This window comes from Globicephala melas, chromosome 4, assembly GCF_963455315.2.
Source record: "Globicephala melas chromosome 4, mGloMel1.2, whole genome shotgun sequence".
In the NCBI taxonomy this organism is placed as follows: Eukaryota; Metazoa; Chordata; class Mammalia; order Artiodactyla; family Delphinidae; genus Globicephala; species Globicephala melas.
In genome coordinates, this window is record NC_083317.1 from 134,919,239 (window position 1) to 134,936,632 (window position 17,394).

At 39.7% G+C, this 17,394-nt stretch overlaps 1 protein-coding gene and 1 pseudogene across 1 annotated transcript; one reads left to right on the forward strand and one right to left on the reverse strand.

Moving 5' to 3' along the window:
- The first annotated feature begins 11,697 nt into the window (after positions 1–11,697).
- On the forward strand, positions 11,698–13,281 carry LOC115863531 (serine/threonine-protein kinase PAK 2-like; annotated as a pseudogene).
- A 2,763-nt stretch (positions 13,282–16,044) lies between these two features.
- On the reverse strand, positions 16,045–16,710 carry LOC115863487 (large ribosomal subunit protein eL15-like). Its single transcript, XM_060297632.1, has one exon. The coding sequence runs from the start codon at positions 16,708–16,710 to the stop codon at positions 16,096–16,098; it is 615 nt and encodes a 204-aa protein (XP_060153615.1). The 3' UTR covers positions 16,045–16,095.
- Between the last annotated feature and the right edge of the window lie 684 nt (positions 16,711–17,394).

A 17,394-nucleotide genomic window follows, 5' to 3' on the forward strand; every position in this document is an offset into this window, starting at 1 on the left:
CTGAGGACAAGGACACTGACAGCAAAAGTCCTGGGAAGTACTCCTTGGCATGAGCCCTCCCAGAATCAGCCATTAGCCCCACTAAAGAGCCCAGGTAGGCTCCAGTGTTGGGTCACCTCAGGCCAAACAGTCAAAACGGAGGGAACCCAGCCCCACCCAGCAGCAGACAAGCGGGTTAAAGTTTTACTGAGCTCTCCCCACCAGAGAAACAACCAGCTCTACCCACCACCAGTCCCTCCCATCAAGAAACTTGCACAAGCATCTTAGATAGACTCATCCACCAGAGGGCAGACAGCAGAAGCAAGAAGAACTAAAATCCTGCAGCCTGTGGAACAAAAAAAAAACACATTCACAAAAAGGTAGACAAGATGAAAAGGCAGAAGGCTATGTGCCAGATAAAGGAACAAGATAAAACCCAAAAAAACAAATAAATGAAATGGAGATAGGCGACCTTCCAGAAAAAGAATTGAGAATAATGATAGTAAAGATGATCCAGGACCTCAGAAAAAGAATGGAGGCAAAGATTGAGAAGAAGCAAGACATGTTTAACAAAGACCTAGAAGAATTAAAGAACAAACAGAGATGAACAATACAATAAGGAATTATTGTAGGAGGAATCAATAGCAGAATAACTGAGGCAGAAGAACAAATAAGTGACCTGGAAGACAGAATGGTGGAATTCACTGGTGTGGAACAGAATAAACAAAAAAGAATGAAAAGAAATGAAGACAGACTAAGAGACCTCTGGGACAACATTAAACACAACAACATTCGCATTATAGGAATCCCAGAAGGAGAAGAGAGAGGGAAAGGACCCAAGAAAATATTTGAAGAGATTATAGTTCAAAACTTCCCTAAAATGGGAAAGGAAATAGCCACCTAAGTCCAGGAAGCACAGAGAGTCCCAAACAGGATAAACCCAAGGAGAAACACACTGAGACACAGAGTAATCAAACGGGCAAAAATTAAAGACAAACAAAAATTATTGAAAGTAACAAGGGGAAAACGACACATAACATTCAAGGGAACTTCCATAAGGTTAACAGCTGATTTCTTAGCAGAAACTCTACAAGCCAGAAGGGAGTGGCATGACATATTTAAAGGGATGAAAGGGGAAAACCTACAACCAAGATTACTCTACCCAGCAAGGATCTCATTCACATTCGATGGAGAAATTAAAAACTTTACAGACAAGCAAAAGCTACGAGAGTACAGAACCACCAAACCAGCTCTGCAACAAATGCTAAAGGAACTTCTCTAGTCAGGAAACACAAAAGAAGTAAAAGACCTACCAAAAAAAAAAAAGAAAACAATTAAGAAAATGGTATAAGGAACATACATATCGATAACTATCTTAAATATAAATGGATTAAATGATCCAACCAAAAGACACATGCTCGCTACATGGATACAAAAACAAGACCCGTATATATGCTGTCTACAAGAGACCCTTTTCAGATCTAGGGAAACATACAGACTGAAAGTGAGGGGATGGAAAAAGATATTCCATGCAAATGGAAATCAAAAGAAAACTGGAGTAGCAATTCTCATATCAGACAAAATACACTTTAAAATAAAGAATGTTACAAGAGACAAGGAAGGACACTACATAATGATCAAGGGATCAACCAAAAAAGATATAACAATTGTAAATATTTATGCACCCAACACAGGAGCAACTCAATACATAAGGCAAATGCTAATAGCCATAAAAGGGGAAATCAACAGCAACACAATCATAGTAGGGGACTTTAACACCCCACTTTCACCAACGGACAGATCATCAAATATGAAAATAAATAAGGAAACACAAGCTTTAAATGACACATTAAATGAGATGGATTTAATTGATATTTATAGGACATTCCATCCCCAAACAACAGAATACACTTTCTTCTCAAGTGCTCATGGAACTTTCTCCAGGATAGATCATATGTTCGGTCACAAATCAAGCCCTGGTAAATTTAAGAAAATTGAAATCATATCAAGTATCTTTTCCGACAACAATGCTAGGAGACTAGATATCAATTACAGGAAAATATCTGTAAAAAATACAAACACATGGAGGCTAAACAATACGCTACTAAATAACAAAGAGATCACTGAAGAAATTAAAGAGGAAATCAAAAAACACCTAGAAACAAATGACAATGAGAACACGAGGAATCCAAACCTATGGGATGCAGCAAAAGCAGTTCTAAGAGTGAAGTTTATAGCAATAAAATCCTACCTCAAGAAACAAGAAACATCTCAAATAAGCAACCTAACATTACATCTAAAGCAATTAGACGAAGAGGACCAAAAAACCCCAAAGTTAAAAGAAGGAAAGAAATCATAAAGATCAGATAAGGAATAAATGAAAAAGAAATGAAGGAAACAATAGCAAAGATCAATAAAACTAAAAGCTGGTTCTTTGAGAAGATAAACAAAATTGATAAACCATTAGTCAGACTCATCAAGAAAAAAAGGGAGAAGATGAAAATCAATAGAATTAGAAATGAAAAGGGAAAAGTAGCAACTGACACTGCAGAAATCCAAAGGATCATGAGAGAATCCTACAAGCAACTATATGCCACTAAAATGGACAACCTGGAAGAAATGGACAAATTCGTAGAAAAGCTCAACCTTCCCACACTGAACCAGGAAGAAATAGAAAATATAAACAGACCAATCACAAGCACTGAAATTGAGATGGTGATTAAAAATCTTCCAGCAAAAAAAAAGCCCAGGACCAGATGGCTTCACAGGCAATTCTATCAAACATTTAGAGAAGAGACAACACCTATCCTGCTCAAACTATTCCAAAATATACAAGAGGGAAGAACACTCCCAAACTCATTCTATGATGCCACCATCACTCTGATACCAGAACCAGACAAAGATGTCACAAAAAAGAAAACTACAGGTCAATAACACTGATGAATAGAGATGCAAAAATCCTCAACAATATACTAGCAAACAGAGTCCAACAGCACATTAAAAGGATCATACACCACGATCAAGTGGGTTTTGACCCAGGAAGGCAAGGATTCTTCAATATATGCAAATCAATCAATGTGATACACCATATTAACAAACAGAAGGAGAAAAACCATATGATCATCTCCGTAGATGCAGAAAAAGTTTTTGACAAAATTCAACACCCATGTATGATAAAAACCCTCCAGAAAGTAGGCATGGAGGGAAGTTGCCTCAACATAATAAAGGCCATATATGACAAACCCACAGCCAACATCATTCTCAATGGTGAAAACCTGAAACCACTTCCCTTAAGATCAGGAACAAGACAAGGTTGTCCACTCTCATGACTATTATTCAACATACTTTTGGAAGTCTTAGCCACAGCAATCACAGAAGATAAAGATATCCAAATTGGAAAAGAAGGAGTAAAACTATCACTCTTTGCAGATGACATGATACTATATAGAGAATCCTAAAGATGTCACCAGAAAACTACTAGAACTAATCAATGAATTTGGTAAAGTAGCAGGATACAAAGTTAATGCACAGAAATCTCTTGCATTCGTATACACTAATGCTGAAAAATCTAAAAGAGAAATTAAGGAAACACTCGCATTTACCACTGCAACAAAAAGAATAAAATACCTAGGAATAAACCTACCTAGGAGACAAAAGACCTGTATGCAGAAAACTATAAGACACTGATGAAAGAAATTGAAGATGATACAGACAGATGGAGAGATTTACCATGTTCTTGGATTGGAAGAATCAACATTGTGAAAATGACTATACTACCAAAAGCACCCTACAAATTCAATGCAATCCCTATCAAACTACCAATGGCATTTTTCACAGAACTAAAACAAAAATTTTCACAATTTGTATGGAATCACAAATGACCCCGAACAGCCAAAGCAATCTTGAGAAAGAAAAACGGAGCTGGAGAAATCAGGCTCCCTGACTTCCGACTATATTACAAAGCTACAGTAATCAAGACAGTATGGTACTGGCACAAAAACCGAAATATAGATCAATGGAACAGGATAGGAAACTAGGATAGTATAAAGCAATCCCACTACTGGGCATATAAACCCATGCACACATGGTCACCTTATTTTTGATAAAGCAGGCAGAACATACAATGGAGAAAAGACAGCCTCTTCAATAAGTGGTGCTGGAAAAACTGGACGGCTACATGTAAAAGAATGAAATTAGAACATTCCCTAACACCATACACAAAAATAAACTCAAAATGGATTAAAGACCTAAATGTAAGGCCAGACACTATAAAACTCTTAGAAGAAAACATAGGCAGAAAACTCTATGACATAAATTACAGCAAGATCGTTTTTGACCCACTGCCTAGAGAAATGGAAATAAAAACAGACAAACAAACAAAAAAAACAAATGGGACCTAATGAAACTTCAAAGCTTTTGCACAGCAAAGGAAAACATAAACAAGTTGCAAAGACAACCCTCAGAATGGGAGAAAATATTTGCAAATGAAGCAACTGACAAATGATTAATCTCCAAAATATACAAGCAGCTCATGCAGCTCAGTACCAAAAACACAAACAACCGAATTCCAAAATGGACAGATGAACTAAAGAGACATTTCTCCAAAGAAGATATACAGGTTGCCAACAAACACATGAAAGGATGCTCAACATCACTAATCATTAGAGAAAAAGAAACAAAATTGAGTTACTTGTAGTGAGTGGACCCAGATGGACCTAGAGTCTGTCATACAGAGTGAAGTAAGTCAGAAAGAGAAAAACAAATACCGTATACTAACACATATATATGGAATCTAAAAAATAAGAAGGTTCTGAAGAACCTAGGGGCAGGACAGTGATAAAGATGCAGACATAGAGAATGAACCTGAGGACATGGGAAGGGGAAGGGTAAGCTGGGAAGAAGTGAGAGAGTGGCATGGACATATATACACTACCAAATGTAAAATAGATAGCTAGTGAGAAGTAGCCACATAGCACAGGAAGGTCAGCTCTGTGCTTTGTGACCACCTAGAGGGGTGGGATAGGGAAGGTGGGAGGGAGAGAGCTGCAAGAGGTAAGAGATATGGGGATATATGTATAGCTGATTCACTTTGTTATAAAGCAGAAACTAACACACAATTGTAAAGCAATTATACTTCAATAAAGTTGTTAAAAATAAATAAAATAAAATAAAATTGGAGACTTTTAATACTGGAAAGATCTTAGGCATCATTGAGTCTGAAAATTTCATTCTGGAGATGAAGAAACCAAGGACAAACAAGGTAAAGTAACTTATATTACTAATGTTGTGGGAAATAAGATTTGTACAAAAAGAAAAACTAAGAGACATGGATGCTAGGCAAGGATACAAGTGGGGATTAGCATTCAGAGTTCCTGTTTCCATAGATATCGGAGTCCCACAGGTTTGCTTTCTGTTTTTCTATGTTGATCCAACTGGAATACCCAAGTTTCCTCCACCAGCTAGCATCTGCTCCCGTGGGTACCAGTATCCCCAAGCAAACAGAGACCATCTTACCTGGTGTCCATGCCTTCCTTTTTCTCCCTTAGGGCCTTGGATGAAAGTATCAATTCCAGGATCCCCCTGAGAAAGTAAAAGTTTTCTTAGCTCAAATGGACAGGAAAGACAGGAAAAGAAAATATAGGAAGTCATATTTTTTTAAAAAAGAAAGGTACCAAAGTCGTGACTTTTCATTTTCTGGATCTGCTCAGTAATCCCAGATAACCAATGCAATTAAAATTCCAAACTCTTTGAGAGCCCAATTGTTCTATAAGATGGGTTTCCTCTCAAATCTCTTATTTGTAGCAATACTTAGATAGGCTGAACAGATGCCTCATTAATGAATAATTTGTTGTTCTCTGCCATTGTGCCCATGCAAACAGTTCACAATCCTTGTATTAAAGCAGCAGAAATCCCTCAACCGCCACTCACAGAATCTCCCCTCAGCCCCGGCTCTCCATGCTCTCCAGGTTTTCTGGATGGTCCCTTCAGGCCCTTAAATCACATTAAAAAAAAAAAGTGTCACTTTTTAAAATCACCTATTGCCTAAAGGGAGAGGGGAAGTGAGACTCAAATTAAAAGAGCAATTTAGTACTTGAACTTTAAAGCATTCGCTGTCAAAGAGGTGAGAATGAGACACGGAAAAATACATACTTTTATTGGAAATCTGTGATATGCTTGGCTCTAGATGTGCCTTACCTCATTTAACACTCACAACTCAAGAATTAACCCATTTGTGTATGAGGAAGTTGGACCTCGTCTCCCTACCTCCAAACCCCTGGATCTTTCCACAACTTCCTGATGCTCCCACACAAAAACACATGTAAGAAAATGAAGAAGGCTTTCTTCATCACAGATGTGCACAGCATTAGCAGAGCAAGATCTCATGAAAAAAGAGAAGAAAAAAGAGAAAAATACTTGCAGGGCTCCTGACTGCTGTAGACAGGGAACCAGAGAGGTGGAGCAACTTGCCATGAGACTATGACATGATAAGCAAATGGTTGCTTCTCTCACAATCTGCTGTTAATTGTACCATCTTTGTGTCCTAGATCCTACAGAGCCACAGAGTTGGAGAGAGCCCCCCACCAGAGGAACCTTCCTCAGAGGATGTTATGTACATGGTTCTGGTGGTTACACAGCATACTCTGAAAACAGTGAAGTAGGGACCACCTCTGAGATCTGGGTCTCAGACACACAGGGAATGGGAAAATCTCTGGACTCCACAAGAAGCCACTTCCAAATGTTACTGAAGACCCCTCCTCACCTCTTCCCTGGCCTGATATAGTGGTAAGAGGAAGTTCATTAATTCCAAATTCCCATGCTGCTGCTTAATTTACCAGCAAGGCAAATTTATTTGACTTCTTTAAGACAATTTTCTCATTTGTGAAACTGATATATTTATCTTATAAGGCTGTCATAGGGAGTCAATGGAATAATAAATTAAAATGCTGAGTACAAAGCCTGGCATATGGTTCTTATTATGTTTTGTTCAACATCTAGTCCCTCCTTTTTCTGATCCAGACACTGGCTTCCACAGTAATCTTCCAAACCTGTAGCTTTAACATGTTCTTCCTTGCCTAGAAACTTTCAGTATTTTCTAGGCAAACTGATTACTCAGTAGGAAAAAACAAGACCCTTAAACTTGGCATTAAGTTGACTCCAACTTGTCCATCCAGACTTCACTCCCATTCTTTATACTTTTTATCTCTCCCTCCACTCCTGTTAAATTGGAATCCTTGTTTGTCCAAACCAGCTCTGAGTTCTTCTAACTCTAAGCCTTTCCTTTTTCTTAACCTGGAATACCTTGTGTGTGCCTCTCACAGAGGTCTGTATAGAGAATGTCTTGATTTCCTGTGTGCCCTGGAATGCCCAAGTCCTGTCCACCCTCGGCACATTCTAAAATGCCCACAGGACCTCAGTAGAGAAGGCTGGTCTCTTCCTGCTTCGACCTCCCTCACAATCTGGTTGTTACTCGTGCTTTATTTCATCCCATCTTTACTCCCTCAATGAAGCCTTCTTGACTGCACAGTCTGGATCAGAATGTGCTACCATTTACCACACCTTCATGTACTTATCTCAGCAGTAATCTTATATCTATTTCCATGATTACTTCATTCATGTCTGTCTCTCCCCATAGAGGCCAGTTCTGAGACACAAAACTCATACCTGTTCTGTTCCAGTCACGCCTGTATTAAAACAGATGCTCAGGGCTTCCCTGGTGGCTCAGTGGTTGAGAGTCCGCCTGCCAATGCAGGGGACATGGGTTCGTGCCCCAGTCCGGGAAGATCCCACATGCTGCAGAGTGGCTGGGCCCGTGAGCCATGGCCGCTGAGCCTGCGTGTCCAGAGCCTGTGCTCTTCAACGGGAGAGGCCACAACAGTGAGAGGCCCAAGTACCACAAAAACAAAAACAAAAGACTACGCAGTGCAATACTGCAGCCACTAGGCTGTTTAGCACTTGAACTGTAGCTAGTGTGACTGAGAGAAATGAAATTTTAAGTTTTGCTGAATTTTAATGTATTTTAATTTAAATAGTCACACATGTCTAGTGCCCACTGTATTGAACAGTGCAAGTATAGAATGAGTTCGATTCACCTATCTCACAGATAAGGAAAATAAAACCTAGAAAGGCAAAGTAACTGTGTAAATCTGTTCGAAGAGCCAGCATTAGAAACCAGGTCCCTTGACATCTAGCCCATACCCTGGACTGCCATAAAGAAGATTAAATTGAAAGCCCATGTTACAGAAAGGCAAAGACCACATGAGAGTTTAGGTGGAAAAGGGCTGGAGAAGGTTGTTGTACTTCAGGGACAGTAAATCCTGAAGGGACAGTCACTTCTAGATTCTAAATCCCACTTCTGGGAAGTTTGCCTAATCTCAATCATAAAGCCAAGTGAAGTCAGGATTATTGAAAAGGATGATAATCAATGAGCTTGAGGCCCTTTAAGCTTCCCTTCCCTTTGGCCCTCCAAATGCAATCCTCTTGAGAGGAGAGGGTCCAGTGAGTGCTCCAGGGATGGCCACCTGCTTTGTCCCCTTGAAAGCTCTTTCAGAAGAGATCAAACACAGACCAGGAAGTGTTTCCCTGTTCTTTCCAATCAGGAGAAACCTCACAGCTATAGAATGTATTTCAGGCAAAGATATGGTTTCATCACATGCAACTTGAGAGATATATTACATTTTCATACATTGTTACTTTCTGAACGACTAGATTTTTGTCATTTTAGAAGGTGTTTGAAGCAGGAGAAGATTCACTGTCACAGCTTCTGTTCACATGAGAGGAGTCAGAGCCGAAGAGAAATTTAGAGACTTCATGTTTTTTCCCAACAAATAACAGCCTGCGTAAACATTTCTGAACATTTAAAACTCAATATTGTCTCAGTGGCAGCTTCAGGCTACTCATACAATCTTCTTTTGATGATTTCATCTTGAAAAGTCCCCAAAGTTAAAATGACTGCAAAAAAAATTGCAGAAGTGTCCTTAGCACTCGGGGAAACTATTCACATTGCGATGACAATTGCCCTGTGGAAGAGCACAGCCAAAGAAGACAAAGCAAAATGCAGAGTCAATAGAATAGGCCCACATTTACAAAAGCATTTGAGAGCTTGGTAACACATTCAGAAGGATAGCATCTTTTAATATCTAGTTTTCATCATTTGAGGTTAAGCTTTGAAAAATATCAAGGGCCCACTATTAACTAAAAGCTTTCAGATTCTAAATTCTCCTTCAAAGAATCATTTCCCATTTGTTAAGTATGAAACTCCTGTAATATTTTCTTTTAATATTGTCACTACCACTCTATTCCTGGCAAGGTCATCATTTTTGGCTTAAAGAACCCAACGCGTTACCAATTCTCTGTGACTTGATGAAGTCAAAACCAGCTGCAAGGAAGATGATCCCCCAAAATGTCTTCTATGTCTCCATTTTAGATATGTACCTAGAGAGAGAAAGATACCTCATAATTAAAATTATGTCTTCATACAGTTAAAATGAGTGCATCATATTGTATATTCATTATACCCAAATACAGTTGATTTAAAAAAACACACACACACAGAACTATGTCCTTCCCCAGACCAATTATAAAACTAAAGAAGGACATGTTGCCATATTTTTTCAATTGTGCAAGGACTATGGTCTTGCTGACCCAACTCAGGAAGAATTTTGTAAACGCCCTAAGTATATACCTCAGACTTCATCTGTTTAAAGTTGTCCAGATATGGCTATAAAAGGAAAAATCATATAGGGCATGGGGTAGAACCACCGTTTCACACACTGAATTCATTTGGTGGAACATAAACATTTCTGGATGATTTTGCTTGTATTTTTATACAAGCATTGGTTGACCTGATAAACACTGTGGGATGAGGAAATATTCAAGTGTCTTAGAAGTACATCTGCCTGATAAAATCAGGCCAGCCTGAGAATATTTTACAAGTTCCCAGAAGAAGCAGAACACCAGACTTCCCTCTCCTAGACTTGGATTTCGTTCCAAAGGCCTCCGTGGAAATCATCCACTCCCAATTCTATTCCTAATTTTTGACTCTAAGAAACCCCATATATTTAAAAATAAGAACAACATGACAATCACATTGAATGAGCTGTTCCAACTGGAACAGGGAACACCTCATCTTTATCTTCTATCTAACTAACCTCACAGCCATCCTCAGCAGAGTGCAGTGGGGTTAAAAGCAAGGATTCTTGGAGACAGACAGCTTAGGTTTGAATCTCAGATCAGGTACTTGGGCAAGTTGCTTCTCTTCTCAGTTTCCCCATTTGTAAAATAGGAGCAATAATAGCATCTACCTCATAGTCTTGTGATAAGGATCAAATGAGTCCATTATTGTAAAACAGTTTACCCATGCCTGGCACTTAAAAGCACTCTTTAAGTGCTTGTTAAATAAGTCTTCTTAGAAATTCACTATGTAAAAGTGAAAACATATTCCCCCTAATTTGAAACTCAGAATCTGTGGAGATAGAGGAACACTAATACTTTGCACTGTGTATTAATAAAGCAGTTATTTTGTTGTGTATATTGTACTTTATATTTTTTATTTGATTGGTTCAGTTTTCAGTTGATTGCTACTTTGTAAGTAACTGTGCTAATCTCCATGTTCCTCACCTCAAATCTAGGAAAAGCCAGCTAAGCAGGCCTTACTCTGTTCATTTTGTTGATGGAAATGAAAAGGTCGGGCCCCAGAATGGTTTAAGCAGTGTCCCAGGTCTACACAATCATGCAGTCAAGTTCTGTCCCAGGTAACCTGATTCCAGGTCCATCGCATGGCTGTACTTCAAACATGTGCTTCAAACCTTTCAATGAAAATCTCCAAGGCCAGACTGTCACTCAGCTCCCCAGAGTCTGCTTCGTGTAAAATGAAGACCTGTGAGCAATTTGCCTTGGGGTAAAAATGTGAGTTCAAGCCCTCTTTAAACTCATCAAAGAGCTTAAGCAAGAATCTCACAGTGTCTAAATCACTTCACGGTCTCAGGCACTTTAAGCAGAATATTGTGTAGAAATGATATCACAATGCCCAGAAATAGCAGCCACCCAACAGCTGAGTCCTCTCTGCAGAAGGTGTAAGTGTAGCCACCTTGCTTCCCTAAGACATGTTTCTACTGTGCATGCTTCATTTTCTCCTTGGCAGTGACTCAGGGTGTGAGATAACCACATCTGTTATATTATTTTACAGCAACAGAAAATACTGGGAGAAGTCTTGACTCCAAAGGAAGCCTTGATTCTGGTTTCACCTTGACTTTTGACTCCATGTACTTGAGCAAGCCAGTTCAACTCTCAAGGTTGATGTGATGATAGGGAGCTTGGCACTGATTTGGGACACCTACGATATTGCCCACTATATTACAAACCTTCCCCAGGGCATTAATCCAGCGACTTTCCAATAAATGATGTGATATAATTGGATTCTCTGTTCCTCAGTTTCTACATCAACCTCCCATTAATGTCTCCTTAAGGAGGCTTGCAAGTAATTTGAAAGAAGATACTTTAAGAATAAGTTTTCCATTCACCAACAAACTTTCATCTAATGGCAAATAAACGAAAGTGTGAATCTTAAAGAATACATGGTTCTAATGGATTAAGGACAGTGTGAGGGTAAAGAGAGTGAGAGTTTGTGGGAGGTTCCTGAGCCCGCAGGGAGCTCGGCTGGAGGTTCCCCGCTGGGGCAGGGACCTTTCCTCGCCTGGGGCCATATCATAATTCTGAATCATGTCTGATAACAGAGAACTGGAAGACAAGCCTCCAGGACCCCCCACCCTGTGCAAATGAGCAGTACCATTTTTAGCACTGGAGGCAAAGACCCTGTGTCAGCCAATCACAGTTTGAAACCTTTGACCTCTGTTCCAGAGGGAAAAAAACCCCAGGAATAAAATCGTCTCTATATTCTCAAGCACAAAGAAATGAAGTAAGAAGAAAGAGAAGGAAAGGCCAGGAATTTCTCCTCCATATGATTTTGAGCACACCATCCATGTTGGTTTTGATGCTGTTACTAGAGAATTCACTGGCATGCCAGAACAGTGGGCTCGATAGACCTCCAATATCACAAAACTAGAGCAAAAGAAGAATCCTCGGGCTGTGCTGGATGTCTTAAAGTTCTATGACTCCAACACAGTGAAGCAGAAATATCTGAGCTTTACTCCTCTTGAGAAAGATGGCTTTCCGTCTGGAACACCAGCACTGAATACCAAGCGTTCAGAAACAGCAGTAGTAATAGAAGATGATGATGATGATGAAGAGACTCCTCCTCCTGTTATTGCCCCATGACCAGATCATACAAAGTCAATTTATACACGGTCTGTAACTGATCCTATTCCTGCACGAGTTTGGTGATTCTAATGTTGACAGTGGTGCCAAGACTTCAGACAAACAGACAAAGAAGGCCAAAATGACAGATGAAGAGATTATGGAGCAATTAAGAACTATTGTAAGCATAGGTGACCCTAATAAAAAGTATACAAGATATGAAAAAATTGGGCAAGGGGTTTCTGGCACAATTTTCACTGCTACTGATGTGGCATTGGGACAAGTGGTTGCTATTAAGCAGATTAATTTACAGAAACAGCCAAAGAAGGAATTGATCATTAATGAGATTCTGGTGATGAAAGAATTAAACAATCTCAACATAGTTAACTTCTTAGACAGTTACCTGGTGGGAGATGAATTGTTTGTGGTAACGGAGTACCTCGCTGGGGGATCACTTACTGATGTTGTAACAGAGACCTGCATGGATGCAGCACAGATTGCTGCTGTATGCAGAGAGTGTTCACAGGCATTGGAGTTTTTACATGCTAATCAAGTGATCCATAGAGACATCAAAAGTGACAATGTGCCTTTGGGCATGGAAGGATCTGTTAAACTTACTGACTTTGGCTTCTGTGCCCAGATCACTCCTGAGTAGAGCAAGCGAAGTACTATGGTTGGAACGCCATACTGTATGGCACCAGAGGTGGTTACACGGAAAGCTTATGGCCCTAAAGTAGACATCTGGTCTCTGGGTATTATGGTCATTGAGATGGTAGAAGGAGAGCCTCCATACCTCAGTGAAAATCCTTTGAGGGCCTTGTACCTGATAGTAACTAATGGAACCCCAGAACTTCAAAACCCAGAGAAACTTTCCCCAATATTTCAGGATTTCTTAAATCAATGTTTGGAGATGGATGTGGAGAAAAGGAGTTCAGCCAGAGAATTGTTACAACATCCCTTCCTGAAACTGGCCAAACCAGTTGGCCAAACCAGTCCAGCTTGACACCACTGATCATGGCAGCTAAAGAAGCATTGAAGAGTAACCATTAACATCATTGCTGTGGCCTCATATTCCTTTTTCCATTTTCTAAAAGAAGTCTTTTACTATATGAAAATTATTATTCTTTTGGGGTTTAAAGAAATGGTCTGCATAACATGGAGGGAAGAAACAAGCTACTGTTTCCTGAAGACAAGCAAGAAAAAATTGCAAAACAGAGTGACAACTTTCTATTGAATTCCTTCTTTAGGGTCCAAAAGGAATTGTGGACTGAATCATAGCCTTATGCCCTTCAGCAGAAAGCCCATCAGGGCCATTTATCATGCTTGAGATTTGCATTTTATTTTGCTGACTTTATTATAATAGATCCCATTCATTGTCCCTTTTGGGGTATTTTCAGTACTTGAATGGCAGATCTGAGTTTTTCTGAGTATGTGTTTTATCTGCTAGTCTTCTCTTCTCTCTTCTTCATAACTTTCTTTCCCCTGACTTACTCCTTCTGAGTTGCTTTAAGAAATGTTTCTTATACCTAAATTGGAGGCAAGTGTGATAGAAATGACATAGCTCCTTATATTGGCAAAGGAGTTCAATATGGTTTAACTTTGTATAGAAGTTAGAATCAGCTATTGTTACATGTAACATTTCAGTTCAGAATTTGAACTGAAGGAAGGGAAGAAAAGTATGTGATTTTTACCCTTTCTAACAAATGTGAAAGAGTCAATTTTTATAATTTCATAATAGTGAGTTGTTTGGCATTTGTTACATGTATAGAGAGAAGACTAATAATCTATATTTATAACTAAATCATTGAAACAGTAAAAGAGTCCCATTGACTATATTTTCTAACAGTTTCGTTTTTCTTTCTATGTCCTCTTCAGATTTGGCTTCAGGACTTTGTGCCGCTACTTTCCCCTTCCCTCCTTTTTCCCCTTCATTTTGGAAGTAAGTTTCTGTATATGTTGTAATTTTAGCTAGTTTGTTTGTTTTTTAATTAACCCTTTCTCACCCTACTCCTCACCCCCTTCCCATGGTAAATAATATAATAACCACTGAATTTTCAGAATTTAAAAGTTAACTTTTTTTTTCCATTTAAAGGTAAAAAATATTTGAAACTAGCAGAGACAAAGTGAGAGGCTTGAACCTTGGTGAGCTCTAAAATAATTAGATAAGATTACATTCATGAAAGAGAAATGTCAGTTCCTTAGAGATGCAGCTTCTGGCCAGTAAACTGTAGAGATTTGTTATAAACATTGTTCCCAACCCATTAGCAACATTTTTTTTAGTTTAATAGACATTTAGTCTATCATTATATATAGCTGAACCACCTCTACACACAAAGTAATATGGTTTAAGATTTTCTGAGTGGGAAGGAATTTGGGTCCCAAAAGGTTTTTTGAGCCTGCTACATGTTTTCCGGAAATCATTTAAGTGGGCCTTTTAAAAGACCCTTGAAGAAAATACAAGGAAAATCCAGCAATTAGATTTAAAAATTAAACTACCTATTAAGATAGCAAACCAAGAACTGGGGCAACTCCTCTTCCATATTTCCTATGCACTCAACTCCACCCTGGGAAACAGAAGCTCAGTCTAGGGGAAGTCATGATGCAAGCAGAATGTGGTGGTATGCCCGACCACAACCGGTGGGTGGCCTGGCACGTTTGTGGAATGGTGAGGCTCTTGGGGGTAGTTTGAGCAGGGATGAGAAAAATAACTGTAGACCACACATAAAATCGGAAACCAATTGAACTTGTATTGACACCAACTACACGACTCTTCTTAGTAGCCTTATGGGAATGGATAAAGTGATGAGCCAAGATAACACTGATTGGACTTAGCAATGTTACTTTTAAATAAAACCAACCTTATTTTCCCCAAGGTGGCTTAGATTTCATAATGGGTCACAAACTAATACTACAAATAAAACATTTAAATTTTTGATCCAAGCCCCTTCTATCCTCCCACACTTGAAAGGGACCTGATGAACACCAATTTCCCAATCCTAGCATCACTAGCTTACAAGCCTTAGGGTTAAAAACTCCCTTCTCATTTACCTAATGTTCAATTTCCATCAGTTTCAATATACACTAGTGTAAATACCATGACTATTTTGCATGAAGTTAAGTGTTCTACAGATCAGAGCCACGGGATTGAACCAGGAGCTCCCACCTTTTATGTGAGCTTCAGTGGTACCATGGAGGCCAAGGCAATTTAATTTAGGCTAACCAGGATTTGTTTCAATTTGTAAGAGAAACATCTGGCAACAGGTTTATTCAATTATCTTAAAAAATCGTGGCATTCCTTTACTTTCCGCCTTTTGGAAGCAGCAGTTACATATATGGAATAGCAGATTAAGTCTAAAAACGTGGGCCCTAGTCAACTTTATTTTTCGGCATAATGATCATGATAAACGATCATGACATCCTTCACATTTCCAAAGAAAACCCAATTTAAAGTTTGTCCTTGCCAAACTCCATAAAACAGCCACTTTAGAGTAAACCAGCAGAGCACTGCCTCACCCCAATAAAGCTGTAGGTTTCATCACATGCACCAACAAATCTACACGGCTAGTTTCTGCGCTCCTCTTTTACAGAATTTTACACCTATTGTTACCAGACAGCACTTTACACACGGACATATCAACTGCCTAATAAAGCAAAAACAAAGGCATTTCCCTTATTAGAAACAAGACACACCATCACTTAAAATCTTCAAACATTATTGCACTTTAACTTTCAGAATTTGACAATGCATTCAGTGAAGCAACCTGCAGACAACTAGTTTTAACAGACAGATTAAAAAACACTTTTAAGCAGACGTGGATGTCCTAAACTGTTTATTAGGTAAGACTTTTACAAACATTACTTATATTAGCGGTAGCGGTGGAGCTGGAGAGTATTGCGCCTTCTCCAGGCTGCGCGGCGAGAACCACCGATCGTGTGGTGGAACTTGTGGCCCTTGCGGAGGCCGCGGTTCTCCCTGCCTGCAGACGTCAGCCCTCGCATCTCCCTATGCTTGTGGACTCGTTTGGTGATCCACTGGGTGTCAGGGTTTCTTCTGATAGCCTTATGGAAGGGATCAAGGAGGATAACCTCAAAAAATTTGTACGTAGAATCTTCACCCACCCAGTAAGAATTCAGGACCCTCAGGGCCCCACAGTGGCGTCCCGCTCGCTCCTCGGCAACAGACTGAAGGCCCCGGGCAAGTTTGAGCTGGTTGACGCCATGGTGGACAGGCTTGCAGTAGGTGGCGCCCTTCGGGACCGGGCGTTTGCGGCCACCGCGGCGCACGCGAACCCGATATATCACATAACCTTGCTTGGCCTTGTAGCCCAGCCTGCGCGCCTTGTCGGGCCGGGTGGGGCGCGGAGCCCGGTGCAGCGCCGAGAGCTGGCGGTACTGCCAGCAGCGCACCCTGAGCAGAAAGCGCATCACGTCCGACAGCTTCTTCCTCCACAGCTCCTGGATGTACTTGTAAGCGCCCATCTCGGCTCACCTGATGGCTGCCGCCAAACGGAAAGGAAGGACCCTTTCTCCTCCGTTACCAACATTTTTACTGTCTGTGAGAACTTAAGTGACAAAGTACTTCTTGGTAAATTCATGGGTCATTTGAGATGTTACTTTAGATTTTTTTCACATAAGTAAATAATATGTAAAAAACTGGAGAAAGAAAAAATAATGCAACGTGCTTGTTGATAGCAATACATTTTAAAGATTTTAAAAAGGTCTGTGACCTGTAGGATTAATTATTAGGGTGCCCTCTTTTCTCCCTTCCCCTCCTCTCCTCTTCTCTCATCATTTTAATTGTTTGGATTTTGGAGGCAGTACTGCCCCTTCTGACATGCCAAGAGCCACATGAAAGAGAAAACTCTGTGCTTTGGTTCTGGCTTTTTATTCCCACCATTGGCTCCTAATTGACTTGCCATCCTGCAATAGTACAAATCATGAATAAAAATAATTTAGATGTTTTGGAGTACATTAGGAGAACTTAATAGAGTTTTATTTCCTATCATTTCCATCATATCTGTGTCAAGATACAGTTATAAGGACAGAAATGGCTGGTGGGTTTTTTGGTTTTTTAAAATTGGTAAGGCAGGAAGGTTTTCACAAAAATAAGATAATTAGTGAAACTTGTATCTAGAGCACTTAATGGTCTCTGTTTTCAATTTG